The sequence below is a fragment of the Elephas maximus genome, chromosome 16 (assembly GCF_024166365.1).
Source record: "Elephas maximus indicus isolate mEleMax1 chromosome 16, mEleMax1 primary haplotype, whole genome shotgun sequence".
NCBI lineage: Eukaryota > Metazoa > Chordata > Mammalia > Proboscidea > Elephantidae > Elephas > Elephas maximus.
Window position 1 is genome coordinate 64,699,400 of NC_064834.1, and position 23,405 is coordinate 64,722,804.

Below are 23,405 nucleotides of genomic sequence, written 5' to 3' on the forward strand. Positions count from 1 at the left end.
ATGCATGGGCTACTGGCAGACATGGCTAGTCACCCGGCCCCCAGAGCAAATGGCCAAGGATTCAGGGTTCAAAGGTTCTCGGAACCAGGGCACTTTTCCCTGGGAGCTTCCAGAGGTGGAGTAGGAACTTCAAGCCCAGGGAGGAATGGAGGAGCAAACAGTGCTCAGTGAATGGGCCCAGGTGCACTGGCTCCTCCAGCCGCTGTCAGCGGGTGCACCTCTTTCCTCTCCAATCACGTAGGCAATCATTTCTAGCTAGGAGAGGCTGCTCTGTGTTTCCCCCTCCTCCAATACCTCGTAGGTGCCACAATGCAAAATGCTCCCTTTAGCTTTACCAGTATTTTTAAAGGAACTTTCCTCTACATGCTCTTTCATGATTAATGTTATCTGGATTGGTGTTGTTAAGTAGGGAAGGGAACAAATAATTCTCAAGTGAATGTTTTTTATACCAGGGTATAGGACCATCTCTTAAAAGCTTAGGAGAATCAGCTTTTGCAAATTATTTTTTCTAAAGCCTCCAGCTGTATTAAGTGCTGACAGTTTTTAAGCACTGAGATGAGAAAGACAAATTCTTCTTTTGCGTTGCTAATTACAATTTTGCTTGGCGTTATGAAACCTGCTTTCCTGAGACATTTGCCAGCATATATTAATTGCACAAATATTTACAGACTGCTAAAGCACAGGGGCTGCTTATCCCAAAAAAGACATGGAACACTTCAAAAAAAAAGCTTCTTTGACACATTATGGCCAGTCACCCAGAATCAGCATAAACTATTTGCCCCTTAGCCTCAGCCAATGTGTTTAAAGGACTTTGTCCCTGGGTTGGTTTCACGTTTACTTTGCTGGCAATGGCTGCTGAAGTCTTTCTTCAAGAGCCTTGTAAGTGACACTTCTTTTTTCAGGGTTAAAAATAAGTTTTCTAAGAATATGTATCTTATGGATTGCTATATCGTCAACATTTTTAATCTCGAAGCCACCCACATGGGATGGAAGACGTTTATCTAGTAGTCGTTCCAAACCCCAGGAGCTTCAGAAAGCTGAGTTGAACAAGCTGGAAAATTTGAATAGCAAAGCCACAGGGCTCTGAGTGCCATCTTCTTCTTTTCATAGCATGCTAGGTAAAAACAGCTCTGGTGTCAGGCAGCCCCAGGTTCAAATCCCAGCTTTGTCACTTCCAAGTTGTATGACTTTGAGGAGTTGCTTAACCTCTCAAAATCTATGTTTTCCCATCTGTAAAATGGGAACAGACATGGTGCTGACCTCAAAGGGTCTTCTTGTGAAGAGTAAATGAAATCATGAGTGCAAAGCACTTAGCACAGTGCCTGGAATACAAATAAACTGATAAATGTTTGGTTGTGTTTTTAAAACAGCCTGACCTTGTAGGAGCTCTAGTGGCACAGTGGTGAAGAGCTTGGCTGCTAACCAAAAGGTCAGCAGTTCAAATCTACCAGCTGCTCCTTGGAAACACTGTGGGGCAGTTCTCTTCTGTCCTATAGGGTCACTATGAGTCAGAATTGACAGCAAGGAGTTTAGTTTTTTATTTATTTTAGGGCACAGAAAGATTAGGAAGGAAAAAAAAGGTACAAGTGAACTCTAATACGCAGAAGAGGTTCTTTTTGAGAATAATGGTTATTCACACAAAGAAGGGAAAGAATGAGAGCTGAAGTCCTCAAGGAGCTGGGAGATCCATAGGCAGGCAAGACAGTAGCATAGCTACTAGCCTGACCTCCAAAAGAGGAATGGGTGCTGAATGTAGGGTTTCCAAATAAAACACAGAATGCCCAGTTAAATTGGAATTTCAGGTAAACAATGAGGACTGTTTTAGTATAGGTAACAACAACAAAAAAAAAGCAAACCCAGTGCCATCGAGTCGATTCCGACTCAGCGACCCTATACGACAGAGTAGAACTGCTCCATAGTGTTTCCAGGGAGCACCTGGTGGATTCGAACTGCTGACCTTTTGGTTAGCAGCCGTCGCACTAAATTACTACACCACCAGGGTTTCCTTAGTATAGGTAGGTCCCAAATATTTCATGATACATACTTATGCTAGAAAATTATTTGTTGTTTATCTGAAATTCCAGTTTAATTGGGCATTGTGTTTTGCTGAGTTTTTGTTTTGTTTGTTTTGCTAAATCTGGCAACCCTAGCTGAGTAAGTTCAGCAGACTATTGCTCCGGCTGCCTTCATCTTGGCCCTGAATGCCCACCACACAGGAATGTTGGGAGGAGCCAGAGAAATAACAGGTAGAAAAGTCTTTGTAAACTCCAACCAACCAAAAACCAAACCCAGTGCCATTGAGTCGATTCCAACTCATAGCGACCCTATAGGACAGAGTAGAACTGTCCCATAGAGTTTCCAAGGAGCACCTGGTGGATTCGAACTGCTGACCTCTTGGTTAACAGCCGTAGCACTTAAACCCACTACGCCACCAAGGTTTCCGAGTAAGAGCTAAGCCTTTGTTAATTTGGCACATACACTTTGTGCTCGAGTGCTAACCTAAACGTTGGAGGCTCGAACCTACTAGAATCCATTAGGTCGCAATTCTCAACAAGGAAAATGTCAAGAATTCCGGGGAGGTGGTGGGTAGTCATAAAAGGGTTACTAAAGATGCTAATGAAGGGACTAGTTGCCATGGTTCTCCACCATGGCTACAGGTTGGAATCACATGGAGAGTTTTTATAACTCCGATGGGTATGCTGTTCCCCCACACAATTAAGAATCCCTGAGTCATGGGACCTAGGAATCCATAGTGTTAAATCTCCCTGGGTGATTTCAATTTGCAGTCAAGATTTCAAGCCCGTGGTAGAATACACCTGGGAACAGATGAGTTGAACAGTTTAGAAACTTTGGGCCTGGAGAGAATCCTAAGAAATAGATTTACCCTTTATAGAGGCTGGATCATAAAAGGGGAAGAGGAAGGAAAAAGAAAACAAAGGAAGAGAGAAATTATAAAGATGAAAATATTGCATCTGCTTTTAAAACAAACAAAACCCTTATATTTTAAAAGATTTTAAAATAACAAGTACCAAGGGCAAAAGAACATGGCCATTTTAAAAATCAGGAGATTGGGTGTGAGCTAGAAGCACTGGATTTGGTAATACTAGATAAGAACTAGGCATAATTAATCAACCGGCACCTAACAGTCACATACCCAGTGGGAACGGAGGTCCCTCTCATTTGAAAGGGTGAAATTATTCATTTGTGATTGGAAAAGGGCTGTGTTGGAGGGCTCGTGAAATCACAATTGGTTCACAATTTCTCTTCCAGCTCATAACAGGACTTGTGGGAGCTGAAGACCAAATTCTGTTCAGGCCTAAAGATATCAAAGGTGTGGGTGGTTATGTAAAAATGCCCTTGTTCTAAGAGGAAATCGGCCATCCGTCTGTCCATCTGTCACACTGCAGTGGCTCTCATGTTGCTGTGATGCTGGAAGCTATGCCACCAGTATTTCAAATACCAGCAGGATCATCTATGACAAACAGGTTTCAGAGGCACTTGCAGACTAAGACAGACTAGAAGAAAGGCCTAGAGATCTACTTCTGAAAAGTGGCCAATGAAAACCCTATGGATCACAACAGAACACTGTCTGAGATAGTGTTGGAAGATGAGCCCTGTGGGTTGGGAAAAAAAAAAAAAAATTGGAAGGCACTCAAAATACACAGTGGCTGCAGGAGGGGACTCGAACATACCGATGATGATGAAGATGGCGCCGGAACCAGCTACATTTTGTTCTGTTGTACTTGGGGTTGCCATCAGTTGGAGCTGGCTGAATGGCAACTAACAACAATAACAAGAGGAAACACCCTTGACAGACTTGAAGTATAATCAGATAAGAAGATCCAGGATGATAAAAAGGTCTGGAAAGCAATACATAAAAAAAAACCTGAAGTTAGAAGGCTCTGTATCCAATGTGTTGAATAAACATGATTCCAGGCACAATAAAAAAAAAAAAAAAAAAAAAAGCCCTAATCCATGTTCTGAGTAAGCCACATCTACATGGGGAGCCACCATTTGTCATTGACTATCCATGACACCTAGAAGGAAATTAACTTTTGTAGATAAATTTTTTTCAGTCAACAAATACATATTGAACTATAGGCCAAGATCTTGGCATTGGGGCTAGAACAAGGAACAAAACAGGCTAGAAGTTATATTTTAGTGGGGAAGGCAAATATTTAATATAATTTCATACAGTGAAAAGTGGTATGAATAAAAATAAAGCAGGATAAGAACTCTGGAATAGTGGGTGAGAGAGGGGCAGGCTGTTTAGTAGAGTGGCTGGGCAAGGCCTCTCTAAGGACACTTAGCAGAAACCTGAGTGGAGTGAGGGAGTAGGCCATGGGAATATCTGAAGGACGAGGGTTCTAGGCAGCGCAAGCAGTGAGTTCAGAGGCCCTGAGGCAGCCACCCCCTGGGCCTATTTGAGAAACACCAAAAGACCAGTGCAGCAGAGCGGAGTGCTGGGAAATGAGGGTGAAAGTTAGGCAGGACCACATCTTATAGGGTTTTCAGCCATGTTGAGAACAGTGAATTTCATTCTAATGCAATGGGAAGCCACTGGAGGAATTTGAGTAGGGGAGGGAGTGATAGGATCCAATATATTACTTGTCTTAGTCATCTAGTGCTACTGTAACAGAAATACCACAAGTGGATGACTTTAACAAAGAGAAATTTATTTCCTCACAGTAAAGTAGGCTAAAATTCCAAATTCAAGGTGTTAGTTCCAGGGAAAGGCTTTCTTTCTCTGTCAGCTCTGGAGGAAGGTCCTTGTCCTCAATCTTCCCGTGGTCAAGGAGCTTCTCAGGTGCAGGGGCCCGGGGTCCAAAGAACGCACTCTGCTCCTGGTACTGCTTTCTTGGTGGTATGAGGTCACCAACTCTCTGCTTGCTTCCCTTTCCTTTAATCTCTTGAGAGAGAAAAAGTGGTGCAGGCCACACCCCAGGGAAGCTCCCCTTACAGTAGATCAGAGAGGTGACCTGAGTAAGGTTGGTGTTAAGATCCCAGCCTAATCCTCTTAACATAAGATTACAATCACAAAATGGAGGACAACCACACACAGCCTAACCAGGTTGCTACACAGATTTTTGGGGGGACATAATTCAATCCGTGACATTACTTTAAAAGATACTCTGGAGAATGGGTCAAAGAGGGAAAGAATGGAATCAGGGAGCCCAGGTGGGAGGCTGTAGCATATAAGGTTATTAAGAGCAGGATCTCTGTTTAATTCCTTTTTTTTGTTTTTTAGTGCTTAGTTTTAGTTTTTAGTTAACAGTGCCTGTTAAGCAATTAGTGCCAATAAATGCTGAAATAAAATGTTCTTTATTATTAACTGCCTTCAACTTAAATAGAAAGTAAAAAGGATAAAATATTACGTATATACATATATATGTTTTCCCCTCCTCCCAGGACAAAAGGCATAAGAATAAAACACAGCGCTAAATGGAATCTGCAATCTGATTTGTGGGCCTTGCCTGATTGCTCAAATTCATGAGTCCTACAAAATCCATGAAGAACATGCTCTTTCATCTCTAGGTCCCAGAAACAAAAGATGGTTCTTCGGCTGTTATAGAAACTGAAGTACAAATGAACTGGGAAACTCCGAAATTCAGAGCAGCAGGGAAGCCCAAACACTGGCTAAAAGGGAATCTAGGAATCTTATGGTGCCAGCAGCCGCACCTACGTCCTATACATGTGATGGGCTTCTAGGAAAGAGCCCACTGGTGGGATCCCTTCTATGTAGGGGTCTCCCTCCTACTCTGTTTATCCCTCCCTCTTCACAACTTTTTGCTACTATGAACTACACTGCCACCCCTTCCCTCCCAACACTGATCCTACTTCCCCAATGCCAGCCAGGTGGGTAATACCAGGATTCAGGGCAACAAGGGGAAAGGAAGGAAAGAAAAAGAGGAAGCTTCGCCATCCCTTCCCTGGTCCCAGAGGTGGTTATGCTGGTTGTCTCTCTAGCCCACAACCTCAAGGCGAGCCTCTATCACCTGTACATATTCCCCAAGTCCCAGAAACTGGGCCTGAGTGTTCATTTAAAATAAAGAGGATTCTGACTTCAATCTTAAACGTTCTCCTTTGGCATCTTCGTTTGCCTTTTGCCTTTACAAATGAATCCAAGTACAAAAATAGACACTGTTGTATATGTGTTGGGGGAGGTGGGCAGAGATGGTTACATTTATTCTCATATTTCAAAAGCCTTTAAAGAGCCTCAAAGGATTTTTTTCATTAACTAGACCTTCATACGGATGACAAAACACCTTAGCCTCTCAGTTCCTTGATCTTCTCATTGCCAATGACCTTCTTTTACGCTTCAGTGCAGATCACTCAAACGTGCTCTCTCCAAGCACTACCTCCTATGTTTCCAGCCAGCTTGCTTGCTCCACCTTGCCTTTGTTCTCACCAGAACTCCCTCCCAAGAGCCCCCTCTAATCATCTCTTTCCTCCAATTCCATGGTTCATCATTTTGAGAACTCTTTGCAGGTATCCTAGACTTCCTTTCTCTTTTGCCCTTCTGTGGCAAAAAAACAAAAAAAATGCTAACCCTGAAAAACTCCACCCTCTGGTCCACCCCATTCCTGCTTCTGAACAGCTGGGTACTGCTAGAGAAAATCACACACATTGGACATATAGGAACCATGTCAAATTCATGGTCATCAACCTCAATGGACCCACCCGGGATTGAGGAGAAATACTTGCAGAGTAAGGAAATATCTAAGGAAGGAACTCTGGGGATCCCAAACTATGAAGATTGCATTCATGTAGAGGAGCAAGCAAAAGAGACAGAGAACATAAATTAGCCAGGAAGAGAAACAAATGAGAAAAGTAGCTTGGAAACAAAGGGAAAAGGAAATTTCAACAATGCTTAATTATCATTGCCCCTTTTGATCAAAATTCTTTGTATCAGGCCATTCTAGAAAGTGACGGCCCTTGGTACATACTCTTGGTCCAGTCAGTGGTCATCCTGGTGCAAAGCCCAGCCCAGCTCAGCTCCTTTGGTATGGGGTTGAAGAAATGGCAGTTTCAGCTAGTAAAGATCACTGAGCATAGCAGGTATGCTGAAAAAACGAGGAAGGGTCAAGAATCTTGAGGTCTTAAAAAGGCTGAAGAACAAGTTTGATTGAAGTGAGGGAGTAGAAAAGGTAAAGGAAGGGGATACCTGAATTAAAAGTTAGCGAAGGCCAGGCAAGGATGGATATTTCCAAGATCCAGAGCACGGCCACGGGAGTTAGAAACAAATGAAGTAGAAGTGATTACTTTAGAGTTAGTTGTCTCTATGTCTCCCTGGCCAAATTATGAGCTCTCAAAAGATATTCATCATTCAGCTTTTTATCCATCTCCTTATTTATCTTTTTATCCATAATGTAACACCTAGCATATACCATGCACACAATAAATAAATAAAGACTGGGATAGGCATTTAAGTTAGCTACTGGGGATACGGAGGCTTCGTGGCACACTGGTTAAGAGCTCAGCTGGTAACTGAAAGGTTGGCAGTTTGGATCCACCAGCAGCTCCTTGGAAACCCCATGGGGCAGTTCTACTCTGTCCTATAGGGTCACTATGAGTCAGAATTGACTTGATCACAACGGGTTTTTGTTTGTTTACTGGGGATACAACGGTCAGAAACAGACATAGTACTGGTCCTCAGAGCTGAAGTATGGTGGAGGAAGAGACAGATATTAATCAAATAATCAGACAAATGAATATAAAATTAAAAAGTGCTCTGAAGGTAACCCAGCACAGCGGTAATATATCATAAGGAGATCTCGCCCTGTTTGGTGGAGAGAAGGAGTTACTGAGAAGTGATGTTTGAGTAAAAATCTGAAGAATAAATAGTGGCTAACCAGCTGAAAAGATGGGAGAAGAGGGAACAGCACGTACAAAGGCCAAGGTGTCTAGTGTATGGAGACCAAGAGGGAGAATTCCCAGAGATGATCTTGCAGAGGGAGGCAGAGACCAGGTGATGATGTCTGAAACAGCCATTCTTCATCCTCCTGGCTAACAGAACCCCAATTTTGTTCAAATGGCAAGGAAAAGAATTATGATTCATCCAAGCCGACCAAGAAAATCTCATTTCCTCTTTGCCAGTGATTGGTCTGGAGGTGGAAACACGACCTAGTTTGTCCAGTCAGATGCAAGGGAAAGTTTTCTACAGGCCTTGTAGGAAAAATTTACTTCCCTGAAGTGGAAGATGCATAAAGACAACGTTTTCCTGATCTTTCCCTGCTTCTTGAGATGCTGTCTCATGAGAACATGATACTTGTGCCAGTTAGCTTATGTTGTTGTTGTTGTTAGGTGCCATCAAATCAGTTCCAACTCACAGCAACCCTATGTACAACAGAACGAAACACTGCACCATTCTCACAATCAATTCTATGTTTGTGCCCACTGTTGCTGCCAATATGTCAATCCATCTTGTTGAGGGTCTTCCTCTTTTTCACTGATCCTCTGCTTTACCAGGCATGATGTCCTTCTCCAGGAACTGGTCTCTTCTGATAACTTGTCCAAGGTACATAAGATGAAGTCTCGCCATCTTCCCTTCTAAGGATCATTTGTGCTGTACTTCTTTCAAGACAGATTTGTTCCTTCTGGCAATCCATGGTTGTGACCGTTAAGGTTGTATGTCAACTTGGCTGGGCTATGATTCTCAGTGGTTTGGCAGTGATGATGTAATTTGGCAGTCATATTGGAAACCCTGGTGGCATAGTTGTTAAGTGTTACGGCTGCCAACCAAAGGATCAGCAGTTCAAATCCACCAGGCACTCTTTGGAAACTCCATGGGGCAGTTCTACTCTGTCCTGCAGGGTTGCTATGAGTTGGAATCAACTCGACGGCACTGGGTTTGGTTTGGTTTGATAATGAAGTGATCACCTCCATGATGTGATTTGATATAATGTGATCACTTCCATGATAGGATCTGCTGTGAGTAGCCAATCAGTTGAAAGGGATTTTCCTTGGGGGTGTGGCTTGCATCCAAAAAAGGTGGCTTTCTGGCAAGGCTGGTGGGCTTTTGCTTGCTCTGAATCCTGCAGCTGACTCCTGTTCATCTGACCTCCAGTTCTTGGGACTTGAGCTAGCAACTTACCTGCTGTCTTGCCTGCTGATCTTGGGATTCGTAGGTCTCTGCAGCCGTGAGCCAGAGCCCTGCTGTCTGACCTGCCGATCTTGAGTTTGCCAGCTCCTGCAGCTACCTGAGTTGGGAGAAGCCTCCAGCCTGACCCAGGGACTTGGGACTTTCCAGCCTGTACAATGGCGTGAGCCTTTTCCTTGATATAAATTTCTCTCTACATATATTTATATGCTTTATTGGTTTTGTTTCTCTAGAGAACCCAGCCTAAGACAATGGTATATCCAGTATTCTTTGCCAACACCGTAATTCAAATGCATCAGTTCTTCAGTCTTCCTTATTCAATGTCCAGCTCTCGCATGCATGCATTTGAAAATATCATGGCTTGACTCAGGCACGCCTTAGTCCTCAACTTATGACCATAAGGAAAAGGTCAAGAAAATCAGAGACATAAGCTTGATGTTCTAATATCAACAAGTCATCAAACTAACTTGGTAACAGCTTAACATCTAGATACCCTTCATAATGTATAATAATTAAGTTATAAGCCACTATTATTGAGTTTTTTGTTTTGTTTTGTTTTTTACTTGTAGCCATAGAAGAGTAGTACATGTGTATCCATTTCTCTTTACAAACTTAAGATGATTCAGATGACCACCAAACAGGTGATAGAAAAAAGATGATGACTTAATCTAAAAGGCATTCTTTTTTTTTTTTTTTTTTAAGTTTTCTCCTTGCTTTTTTCAAATTCCTCGTTCCAGAGAAAAGGCATAGCAAGGATGTCCTGGAGTGATATAATTGATGTCACTCCTTCACTGGTGGCATCCACAAGGGCATATTCAGTATCCACATGGAGAATGGGCAGGCAACATGCAGCGAGACAGCCTGCATAGTGATAAATTCTTGGCTTTGCTTCAAGTCCACAGTCATAAGTAGAGCTGGAGGGGTCCTCACTTGAGCTCTTTAAGAAAGGGGTAGCAATGGGAATATGAGGTTCAGAGAGTTGGCAATTTATGCTGTGTCACACAGTCAGTCAGTGGCAGAGCAGGCTGAGTGCCCAGGCCTCCTATCCCAGCCCAAGACTCATACAGTGTCAGGTAGGAAAGAGCACATACAGGCTCCTGGGTCAAGACAGACCAGAGTTTGATTTCTGTCAGTCACATACCATCTGCATGACCTTGAACAAGTTATTTAATCTCTCTAAATTTCCATTTCCTCCTTTTAAAATTAGGAATAATAATATTTATTTTGCAAAATTGTTGGAATTAAATGAAATATTCTATGTAAAAGAAAAATTCTACAATGGCTCCCATTAAATGTTAGGTATCGTCAGTTGTGTTTTGACTAAGGTGCAAAAAAGCTAAGAGCACTCTCATGATGGAGAAGGAAAATTAGCACAGTCATGGGATTACTTATTTGATATTTCAAATGAACAGCTGATTGCTTATTTGCCTAACAGATATTTACCCTTCTGTACAGGTCACTGGAGACAATAAAAAAATTATGTTTGGTTTTCATAGGTATGTTTGTGTTTCAAAAGTTTAGTATTTCATGTCTGTGCCAACCTTAGCTCACACTTTCATGGTAATATTTTTTTTTTTTTTTACAGGTTTATAGGTGTCATCTACAATATGAATAGCTTTCCCAGGCACCTGTGAGATATATTAAGCATTTTCCTCAAAGAGCTTTGTAATACTCTTAGGGGAATAAGACAAAAAAGCCTGAAATAAGGTGGGGTGGGTGGATGGGTGAATGGGTGGATGGGTGGGGGGGTGGGGGGTTGGGGGATGGAGGGATGGATGGATGGAAAATCTACCTGTCTAACTCGTTTACAGATATCCTTTACACAGTGTTAGTGTAAATTTCCCCCTTCTCCGTTTGGTTAGGTCTCTGTGTTATAACAATGTGCTATCTGTAGCTTTTATAGTTTTCAGGTAAGTGGAGATCAACACAAGATTTGTATGAGCTACTTAGAGCTATAATTAGTAATGTCTGATTAAAGACAATTTGTATAGATAGAAAAAACTATTTCTAGAATAGTCCAAAGCTGACTGCCAGTGTCTTCTGACACCAGTGACCCAGAGTTAGGCAAAACCGTACAGGTTAAAGGCACAGTCCTCCATAAGACTACCCTCACTTAAGACTCCAGCCACAAATTTGGAGGCTCGCAGGGCCACCCTCACTTCTGACCCTCAATTCAAGTGCTCCCACTATACTCTCAAGTTTAGGATTTGCTAGAACGACTCACAGAACTCACTGGAAGCTCTATACCTACAATTACAATTTTATTATAGCAAAAGGATACATCTCAGAACTAGTCAAAGGGAGAAACACATATGGTGAGGTCTGCGAGGGTCCCACATGGGAAGCTTTCATGTCCCCAGGGATGCACCACCCTCCTGGCACATCCATGTACACAAAATACTGTCCATCAGGGAAGCTCCCCCAAGCCTCCATGTCCAGAGTACTTATTGAGGCTTCATTGCATAGGCATGATTGAATCATTACCCACATAACTGAACTCAACCTGCAGTTCCTCTTCCCTCTCCAAAGATTAGGCTGATATCCAGATCCTCAAAGCTCCAAATCTCTAATCACGTGGTTGATCTTTCTGGTGTGGCCAGCTCCCACCCTATTCATCTCATTAACATAAACTGTCCTCAGGTGTGGTCCCAGGGGCTCACCATGAATGATAAAGAAACCCCAATCACTTGGAAAATTTCAAGGGTTTTAGAGACTGCCTTTTTTCAATGCCTCGCATGCATGCAAAAGTTGAACAATAAATAAGGAAGACCAAAGAAGAATTGATACGTTTGAACTATGGTGTTGGTGGAGAACATGGAATATACCATGGACTGCCAGCAGAATGAACACATCTGTCTTGGAGGAAGTACAGCCAGAATGCTCCTTAGAAGAGATGATGGCAAGACTTCGTCTTACATATTTTAGACATGTTATCAGGAGTGAACAGTCCCTGGAGAAGGACATCATGCTTGGTAAAGCAGCAGGTCAGCAAAAAAGAGGAAGACCCTCAACAAAACGGATTGACACAGTGGCTGCAACAATGGACTCAAGCACAAAAATGATTGTGGAGATAGCACAGGACCAGGCAGTGTTTCGTTCTGTTGTACATAGGGCCGCTATGAGTTGAAACCAACCTCACCTAACAACAACAGAGACTATCTTCCTGGAACCAGGGACAAAGTGCAGTCAAATTCTTTATTAGACACTGACCTAAAAAAACTTTCGGGAAATACATTCCAAGAAATTGTTTCTCTTAAATCGAGCAAAATCTGTCCTGTGCAGGAAGTAAACAATAAAATAATCATTTCTACATCCCTGAAGTTTAACTCTTGTTCTTAATTAAGTGCCATCAAGTTGGCTCCTATGTACAACAGAACGAAACACTGCCTGGTCCTGTGCTATCTTCAAGATCATTGTTATGTTTGAGCCCATTGTTGCAGTCACTGTGTCAGTCCATCCTGTTGAGGGTCTTCCTCTTTTTAATTGATCCCCTACTTTACCAAGCATGATATCATTCTCCAGGGACTGATCCCTCCAGATAACATGTCCAAAGTAAGTGAGACAAAGTCTTGCCATCCTTGCTTCTAAGGAACATTTTAGCCGTACTTCTTCCAAGTGAGATGTGTTCATTCTTTTGGCAGTCCATGGTACATTCAATATCCTTCTCCTAATTCAAAGGCGTCAATTCTTCAGTCTTCCTTATTCGTTGCCCAGCTTTCATATGCATACGAGGTGATTGAAAATACTATAGCTTGAGTCAGGCTAACCTTAGTCTTTAAAGTGAAGGAACCGATACTATCTGTACCCTCCATAAGGGGCAAAAAGGACCAACAAAAAAACCCAGGGAAGTAACCCTTGTTGAATGTTTAACATGGATCAAGCACTGTGTCAGATGCTTTTTATGTGTCCAATTCTACGTAATTCTTGAAAGTTCCTATTAAATCAGAATTATCCATCCCATTTTGCAGGTGAGGAAACAGACTCAGAGATGACTTCTGAGTTAACGAGTAGCTTGTCAAAACCACACATCGACTGCATGGCAGAGCTGATTCAAGCTCAGAGTCCCTAAAGAAGATAATAAAGATTAAAATTCTGTACTTTAATTCCTAAAAGTGATATTAAAAAAAAAAAAAAAACAGTTGCCATGAAGTCAGACTCCTGGGGACCCTATATGTGTCAGGGTAGAACAGTGCTCCATAGGGCTTTCAATGGCTGATTGTTTGGAAGTAGATCACTAGGTGTTTCTTTTGAGGCACCTCGGGGTGGACTCCAGCCTCCAACCTTTTGCAGATCCTATTACCCATTGCACCACACAGGAATTCCAAAGGTTACATAACAAGATAAAATTCAGTACCACTTCCTCCTTTCCCCTAACAAATTTGTAATATAAATGAAAATACATAGATATCCACTCAGCAGTTTAAGAACGACCATGCAGGGTAGCCTGCTTATTTTTAAGAGCTATTGGATTGTTGTGGAGGACAGCAGCCCAGTACCACCCTACTGATGATAGCATCTTAGTTATGAATGAACAAGCAACCCTTTCTGGAAACCCTTGGCATGTGCAAATGTGTTAGGATACTTGGCACATGTCTCCAGGCTTTTGTTTCCTCATTTGATACAAAGGAACCCTTTCTCCCCTTCCCAGGTTTGCATTGATAAGACATGCATGGGTGGAAGGCAAAGGAATTACCTCAGTGGTAATACCTCTGCGGGAGGTCAAGGCTGGGCTGATGCTGTCCTCAATAAAAGTCATTGTAATTATGGCCCAAAGTATGGCTGGAAATTTTTTATTTGTTTGATTTCATATTTTGTTGATAGACAGCAGGAGTCCCAACAGTGGTTTTGTGCTAAACCTCAGGAAGAATGAAAGCCCAGGACTTCCCCTCTGGCACCAGATTCCATTTCAACTTGGGGAAAGAGTAAAATCTGCCCAAAGGTAGTGGTTTAGGAACTTCCTGTTGGTTCAGATTTCAAACAGAGCTTGTACTTAATCCTCACCCTGGCACCCAGAGTACAGAGTGAGCAGGGGTGAGTCCAGGAAACCCAGGGGCCAGGCACTTTCCTAAGAACCGAACCAGCAGTCGTCTGGCTTCCAGTAAGTACTGTTTAGCGTGGCCGGTTTGGGTTCTCAAGGTGGTGGCGATCTTTTGCTTAATTGAGCAAAACTGTGTTAGGGGAGCTTTCTTCATGAGCTTTTTAGGCAGTAGAGCAAGGGGAAATGGGACTCTTGGACACACACTCATCAAATTCCAAATGACATTACAATAAACAGGTTAGGCGATGACCGTGGGTGGATTCTTTTGAATGAAATCAAAGAGCTACATCTGAAAGGAGCTTTTTTTTTTTTTTTTTTTTTGGCGGGGGTAGGGGAGAGCAATGACAAGAAAGGCAAGCAGAACTATGAAAAGATTTCATTCTTCTTTCTTAGATAGGAGGAAGAGCAAAGTGTTTAAGACACCGACTCTCAAGTCAGACTGCCTGGGTTAGAATTCTGGGTCTGCTGCTTTTTAATTATGTGATGAGAGGCAAACTACTTAATCTCTGTGTGAACAGTTTCCTCATCAGTAAAATGGGTATTGTATCGCTGTAGAAATGGTATAAGCTTTATAGTATTGTTACTGATGATCAAGGAAGATTATATATGTATATGAAATTACATTAAATATATGTATATGAAATCTATCTTATATGGATACTTGGAATGTATTAGTATTCAATAAATGTCAGCCTCTATCAAACAATCATAGAATGTCTGCTCTGGAAAAGACCTTACAACTAGCATTTATTGAGCTCTTATTATATACTGAGTGCTGTTTGCCAGATTATCTCCATTGATGCTCATGGCAATCCTATGAGGTTGGTAATACTATCACCTCCATTTTACAGACAAAGAGATGGAGGTATAGGAGAGGTATTATATAATGTGTCCAAGATCAAGTAGTTCATAATGATGGAATTCTTATTGTTGTTAGGTGAGGTTGAGTTAGTTCTGACTCACATAAGATGGAGATGAAATTTAAACCCAGATTCCAGAATTTAAACCGTGACAATTTATTGTCTCATTTGTCATCTTGTTTTATGGTGAGATGGCAAAACTGGGAAGAGGAAGCCCTACACATGTCTTCGGGGTCTTTCACAGACACTGGAAGGACAGAGATGTCCCCCAAAGTACACTCTGCAATCCTCACCTTGCAGAGAGCACAATGTTGTTGTGAGCATCCGTGAGCACCAGTGTGGTGGTGTGGGACTCTACCAGGGGACCAAGCGCAAGTTCAGTGGGCAAGTCCCTCTTCCTGTCTCAAATATAGCATTTCATTTGTAAAATGAACTATCTCATAGACACAGAAGTACCGCATAGATTCAAGGCATGAAAGACATGATGTATGTGAACTCATTTTATAAGTTGTAAATTTTTTATAAATTATATTATTATATAAATGATTATATAACAATAAGTAAATAAGTAATTGAAGCCCTGGTGGCACAGTGATTAAGCGCTCGGCTACTAACCAAAAGATCAACAGCTTGAATCTACCAAGTGCTTCTGGGAAACCCTATGGGCCAGCTCTATCCTGTCCAATAGGGTCACTATGGGTCAGGATTGACTCAACAGCAACGGGTTTGATTTTTTGTTTTATAAATAATTAGTATTTTATCAAGAAAAAATGATTTTTGGCTTCTCAACAAAAAGCAGCCAAAAATAACTTGCAGTAAACACGCTGACCTTAAAATCTATCATCCATGGTTAATCCCTCCTGTACAGCCCTCCAACATGATCCTTGAGTGCCATTACTCACTAGGCTAAATGCCACATGGGAGGGGTAGCCAAGTCCCACAATGGATGGTTGGAGGTGAGGGTGATGGGCTGAAAACCCCTTGTTCCAATTCTGCTTCAGGCAATGAAATCTCTGAAATTGGAAAGAAACTCATGGATTTGATACAATATCATAGGGATAATTTTGTTAAACTTGTCTACAGTAGGTAGGTTATTTTCCTCTTCCTTGTACAGAATTGCTCTCCTAGTGAACAAAGAGCTTCAGCCTCAGTGGCCTGGCACCCAGGCATTATGGCTTATTGCTTAAAGCTGAGTGTGCCCATTACTCTCATTCAGAGCTAAGGACATTAGTTCTTCAACATATGTCTTAAGACCTCCTGGAAAGGTTACAATTTGTTCACATAATCACTATTGCATAAAGGGATACCTCACCAGAGAAAACCTTTCTTAAGTCAGGGAAGGTGTGATTTCAGGGTCCAGGAAAGCTCCCGCTGGTCTTGCAGTAGCTCCTGTGCGCTTCTCACAAGCCACAAAAGTATACTGTGAGATCTTGTGGTGGTCTTAATGTTAAGATTTTGATCTCTGTTAAAAAATATATATGAAGAAACAGTACACTGCTGTGAATCATTTACATCCTAGGGGCAATGAATGAGTTTATGCTGAAGAAAGGGAGAACACAGGAGGGGGGAATCCCACCATGCAGATTGGGTTGGTAAAGGGCCCTTTGTCTCCTCTCCATTTTACCTGTTCAATGCTTCCTTCTATTTCGAGAGTCTTACTAAAGGATCCCTAGTGGGACAATGATTAAGTCTAGAAAAGATTACAGCCTAGGAAACCCTATAGGGCAGTTCTACTTTGTCTTAAAGAGCTGCTATAAGTCAGCCAACTTGCTCTTAGGTCCAGTATTGGTCCTGGGATACCCAGCTGACTTGCCCAGGAGAGACCTTCACCTCTCAGGTTCAGCTCCAGCCTGTCAGCCTCAGCCCCCAGACTTGGGCAGCCTTGGGTGACTGCCCTCATCCTTGCTCTGAAGATTCCCACTAGAGAAAGAGTGTTCCTGGGATGGAGAAGGGCTTATCTTGTGCTTCCTCTTGGCCAGAAAGATTTTCTAAGCTGATTGGATCCCTGTCCTTATCTGTCCTCCTCAGTGTCACCATCCCCCAGGGGCTCTCTTGTCACAGCCACTTAGAAGCAAGGACAGAGAAAGTCCCTCGAAGACTACACCTCCAATCACTTTTGCAATACTTCCACGTAACTGCCCATTTGGTGACCAGAAGCTGCGTGGACCTGTCTCGTTACCGTATCTACCATCAGGCCAGGAAAAAAAATATTAAAGAAAGAATGGAAAAAGGGAGGCTGGTAATCCTTCTCACCAACATTCCTGAGCACCATCCCAGTATTCAATTATTCAGTGGCTTATCAGTGAATCGGTCTTTGGGGGAGTAACTAACATTTAACCTTTTTTTTCAACAGGTGAGAACAGCCAGCCATAATGGAATCCAAACCTCAGAAGAGTCCAGGTACCCAAGGGGCATAATCTCAGAAAAACCTTTTTATCAAAAATGACAATTTCCATATAGTCAACCAGAGCACAGAAGATGGTTTAATGGGGTTAATGGTGGCATTCAGGCTAATGATTCCTGGTCTGAAGAATGTAGCAGAGGCTATTGGGTTCAGTTGATTATTTTATAAGGACTTGCCTGTTTAGAAATTTAACATTTTCTGATTTTAATGGGTCATATGTTTCATTTGTTGCTTAGAGGCAGTGCTAATAACAAACTATGGCCCAGGAGAGGCTGGGGAATGTTTCCTTCACTTTATATGAAATTCTTACTTGGAAAAACTGCTAAATTGTTGTCAGGGTTTATTATGAAGGTGGTTGTTGTTGTTGTTGTGTACTGCCAATTTCGACTCATAGTGACCCTACATGAAAGAGTAGAATTACTCCATAGGGTTTCCTAGGCTGTGATCTTTACAGGAGCTGATCACCAGGCCTTTACTCCCATGGAGTCTGGAGGATTCAAACCACTGACCTTTTGTTTAGCAGCCAAGTGCTTAATCATTGTGCCACAAGGGCTCCTTATTGTGAGGATAGTTCAAGGAATATTTTCCAAATGCTCTGCTTATGTCCACATAGCTCATAGTAGGTGAGTGGTTAGAAGGGTCAGAGTTTAGGATGAAGCAATTCACAAGTCAAATTATCTGATTCAACTAGAAAATATTTACAAAGCATCTCTTATGTGTAAGTTGCTGTGCTACACATATTACAGAGAATACACAGATAAGTATGTAAGAGTCATTGTCCCCAAGGAGTTCATAATCTCACTGGGGAGTGAAAATAAATACACACAGCTAGCTGTGTTGGGAAATTAAGATAAACACATACAATCAGGTTGTCATAGGAATCATGAAATAAGTGCAAAATGCTGTAAAGTCTGGAGAAGAAAAAGCATACAAGTAGTTGTGGGAATCCAGAGAGGCTGTACGGAGAAGGCATTTGAGCTAGGACCTAAAGGATGTATAGTTTTTTGACAGAGACAGGAAAAGAGACAACATCTCATCAGAAGGAATGGCATGAACAAAAGCAATGAGGTGGTCTAGAGGCAAAGTGTGTCAGAAAAGAATTGTGGATATAAGGTAGGATAGGGGAGAATAGAAAATGAAGCTATAAAAAGGCTGCTCCATGTGAAGATCAAAGACTACAGCCTTCGAGTAGAGATAACATCTCAACAAAACCTCAACAGAAAACAAAAATCCTCACAACTGGACCAGTAAGCAACACCACGATAAACGGTGAAAAGATTGAAGTTGTCAAGGATTTCATTTTGCTTGGATTCACGGAATCAGTGCCCACAGAAGCAGCAGTCAGGAAATCAAATGACACATTGCATTGGACAAATCTGCTGCAAAAAATCTCTTTGAAGTGTTAAAAAGCAAAGATGTCACTTTAAGGACTAAGGTGTGTCTGACCCAAGACTTGATGTTTTCAATCACCTCATATGCATGTAAAAGCTGGACGATGAATAAGGCAGACTGAAGAACTGATGCCTTTGAATTAAGGTGTTGGTGAAGAATATTGAACATTCCACAGACTGCCAGAAGAATGAACAAATCTGTCTTGGAAGAAGTACAGCCAGGATGCTCCTTAGAAGCAAGGATGGTGAGACTTCATCTCACATATTTTGGACATGTTATCAGGAGAGTAGACAGTCAGCAAAAAAGAAGAAGAGCCTCAACGAGATGGATTGACACAACAACGGGCTCAAACATGGTAATGATTGTGAGGTTGGCGCAGGAAGGGGCAGTGTTTCCTTCTGCTGTACATAGGGTCGCTATGAGTCTGAATCGACTTGATGGCATCCAACAACAACAATATTGTGTCATGCCTTGAACTCCATATGACAGGTTACTCTTGAAGCATTTTGAGCACAGAAGTGGCATGGCCAGATTTTCTTTTCAGATTGGACAGATTTTTAAAATAGCTTTACTGTTGTATAATTCACATACAAAAACTAAAATCAAACCCATTGCCATGAGTCGATGTAGACAGAAACCCTACTGGACAGAGTAGAGCTGCCCCATAGGGTTTCCAAGGAGCACTTGGTGGATTTGAACTACCAGACTTTTAGTTAGCAGCCATAGCTCTTAACCACTATGCCACCAGTACATACAGTAAACTGCATATATTTAAAGTGTACAATTCAGTAAGTGTTGACATATGAATACACCTGGGAAACCATCACCACAAGCAAGATAGTGAACATATCCTTCACTCCCAAAAGTTTTCTTGAGCCCCTTTGCAATTCCTCCCTCCAGCACCCAGGCCCACACCCCACTGTCACTATAAACTGGTTTGCATTTACTAGGGTTTTACATAAACAGAATCATACAGTATGCACTCTTTTTCCTGGCTTCTTTCATTCAGCATAATTACTTTGGCGTTCATCCACATTGTTATGTGTATCAATAGTTTGTTCCTTTTATTGCTGAGTAGTATTACATTTTATAGATGTATTACAATTTGTTGATCCATTTACCTGTTGATGAAAGTCTGATTTCATCCAGTCTTTGGCTATTACAAATAAAGCTGCTATGAACATTCTTGTATAAATCTTCACATGGTCATATATTCCTTTACCTAAGAGTGGAATGTCTTCTTACGAGACTACCAAACTGTTTTCTAAAGTAGTTGTACCATTTTACATTCCTACCAGCTGGGCATGAAAGTTCTAGTTCTTCCTCATTTCTTGTCAACACTTACTGTGGTCAGTCTTTTTAATTTTAGTCATACTAATAGGTATGTAGTAGTATCATATTATGGTTTTATCTTGCATTTCCCTAATCACTAATGATGTTGAGAGCATTTTTTCATGTGCTTCCTTGCTATCTGTATATCTTCTTTAGCGAATAGTATGTTCATATCTTTGGCCCATTTCTTAAATCGGGCTTTTTACTTTCTTATTTTTGAGTTTTGAGTGTTCTTTATTCTGAATAACTCATTGCCTTCGAGTCAGTTTCGACTTATAGCAACCTTATAGGAGAGAGTAGAACTGCCACGTTGTGTTACCAAGGCTGTAAATCTTTATGGAAGCCAACCGCTATACCATTCTCCCATGGAGCAGCTAGTGGTTTTGAACCATGGAACTTTTAGTTAGCAGCTGAGTGCTTAACCACTGTGCAACCACGGCTCTATTTTATTCTGGATAAACCTGAAAACCAAACCCATTGCTGTCAAGTTGATTCCAACTCATAGCGACCTTATAGCACAGAGTAGAACTGTCCTGTCTTAGTTATCTCATGCTCCTATAATAGAAATACCACAAAGTGGATGTTTTTAACAAACAGAAATTTACTCTCTCACAATCTAGGAGGCTAGAAGTCCAAATTCAGAGTGCCAGCTCCAGGGGAAGACTTTCTCTCTCTGTCAGCTCTGAGGAAAGGTCCTTGTCATCAATCTTCCCCTGGTCTAGAAGTTTGTCAGTGCAGGGACCTGAGGTTCAAAGGACACACTCTGCTCCTAGCTCTTCTTTCTTGGTAGTAGGAGGTTCCTCTCCTCTCTGTTTGATTCCCTCTTTTATATTTCAAAAGAGATCGACTCAAAATACAACCCAATCCTGTAGACTCTGTCCTGCCTCATTAACATAACTGTCCCTAATCTTGCCTCATTAGCATCATCCGTCACGGTCAGTTGCTGTGGAGTCGATTCCAAGTCATAGATGGGGTGATGATTTCCATCACATAGGATAATCACATCGTATCACAAAATGGTGGACAACCACTCTATACTGGGAATTATGGCCCATCCAACTTAATACATGTACATAATATGCCCCCTAGGGTTTCCAAGGCTATAATCTTTACAGAAGCATATTGCCACAGCTTTCTCCCACAGGGTGACTGGTGAGTTCGAACTGCCAACCTTTCAGGGAGCAGCTGACTGCTTAACCACTGCACCACCAGGGCTCCTTATTCTAGTTACAAGTCCTTTTTAGATATATGATTGGCAATATTTATTTCCCGGTATATGGCTTGTCTTTTCATTCTCTTAACAATGTGTTTTGAAGATGAGCATTTTTAAATTTTTGATGAAGTCCAGTTTATCAAGTTGTTCTTTTACAGATTGTGCTTTTGTTGTTGTATCCATCTTTACCTAACTCAAGGTCACTGATTTTTCTTTTAGAAATTTTATAGTCTTAGGTTTTACTAGGCCTATGGTCCATTTTTGGAGCCCTGATGGCATAGTGGTTGAGAGTTCAGCTGATAACCAAAAGGTCGGCAGTTCGAACCCACCAGCCACTCTGTGGAAACCTTATGGAGCAGTTCTACTCTGTCCTATAGAGTCACTATGAGTCAGAATTGACTCGATGGCAGTGGGTTTGGGTTTTATGGTCCATTTCGAGTTAATTTTTGTATATAGTGTGAGGGGTGGATCCAAGTTCTTTTTTTTTTTTTCCATATGAATATCGAATTGTCCAAGCACCACTTGTGGAACTGGATCTTCTTTCTCCATTGCATTGCCTTTGCTCCTTTGTCAAAAAGCTGTTGCCCATACATGCATGGATTTATTTACAGACTCTAATTGTTCCAAGGAAACCCTGGTGGCGTAGTGGTTAAGTGCTATGGCTGATAACCAAAGGGTTGGCAGTTTGAATCCGCCAGGCGCTCCTTGGAAACCCTATGGGGCAGTTCTACTCTGTCCTATAGCTGTGAGTCGGAATCGACTCGACTGCACTGGGTTTGGTTTGGTTTTTATTTGTTCCATTGATCTGTTTATTTTTATGTCAATATTTTGTTGTTTTGATTCCTACAGCTTTATAATAACTCTTAAATCAGATTCTATTGGCCCTTCAAATTTGTTCTTAAAGAGTTGTTTTGGCTATTCTAGGCACTTTCCATTTTCATATGAGTTTTAGAATTAGCCTATTTCTTAAAAAAAAAAAAAAAAGGCTTCTGAGGTTTTGATTGAAATTTTAGGATTGTATGGATCTATAGATGAATTTGGAAGAATTACCATTTTAACAGTATTGAGTCTTCCAATCCATGAACAAGGTATATCTCTCCATTTATTTAGCCTAAAACCTAAATAATTAATTTCTCTCATTTTGTAATTTTTAGTGCACATGTCCTTCATATCTTTTGTTGGATTTACCCCCAAGTATTTCATAATTTTGATGCTACTGTAGATGGTATCGTTTTGAAATTTTTCTTTCTGGTTGTTTGTTGCTAGTATATAAAAATACAATTGAGTATTGTATATTGGTCATGCCTCCTGCAACATTCCTAAATTTATGCCCTGGTGGCGCAGTGGTTAAGTGCTGGGCTGCTAACCAAAAGGTCAGCAGTTTGAACCCACTACCAGCTCCATAGGAGAAAGATGTGGCAATCTGCTTCCATAAAGATTTACAGCCTTGGAAACCCTATGGGGCAGTTCTTTTCTGTCCTACAGGGTCACTATGAGTCAGAATTGACTTGATGGCAATGATAACAGGTAGAAGCTGTTTTGTAGTTCCTTTGGATTTTCTACATAGGTGATCATGCCATCTGTGAATAAAGACTGTTATACTTCTTTTTTTCTAATTTAGACTTACCATGGATTGAATTATGTTCCCCCAAAATATGTGTTGTAAATCTTAAACTGTATGCTTGTGGTTATATGCATTTGAGAATGAGTTGCCTTTGTTATGTTAAAAAGGCGAGATTAATGTAGGGTGTATCTTGAGTCAATCTCTTTTGAGATATAAAAGAGGTTAAACAAGTCAGCAGAGCAGAGATGGGGGAAGAGAGATGCCGGACACACAGAGGTCTCCAAGGAACCAGGAAGCAGAAACTGAAGAGACAAGGACCTTCTTCCAGAACTGACAAAAAGAGAAAAACTTTTCTTAGAGCCAGGACTCTGAATTCAGACTCCTAGCTTCCTAAACTGTGAGAAAATGCATTTCTGTTGGTTAAATTCATCCTCTTGTAGTCTTTCTGTTATAGCAGTACCAGATAAATAAAACAGGGACTCTTTTTATTTCTTTTTCTTGC

The 23,405-nt window shown here is 41.4% G+C and overlaps 1 protein-coding gene across 1 annotated transcript in view; it reads left to right on the top strand.

The window, feature by feature from the left end:
* The first annotated feature begins 14,128 nt into the window (after positions 1-14,128).
* The window catches only part of PLEKHS1 (pleckstrin homology domain containing S1), a 32,410-nt gene continuing 23,133 nt past the window's right edge, over positions 14,129-23,405 (top strand). Inside the window, exons 1-2 of the mRNA XM_049854676.1 lie at positions 14,129-14,198; positions 17,352-17,398. Of these exons, the coding sequence (XP_049710633.1) occupies positions 17,371-17,398 (28 nt within the window). The 5' untranslated portion in view covers positions 14,129-14,198; positions 17,352-17,370. The remainder of the gene's footprint in view (positions 14,199-17,351; positions 17,399-23,405) is intronic.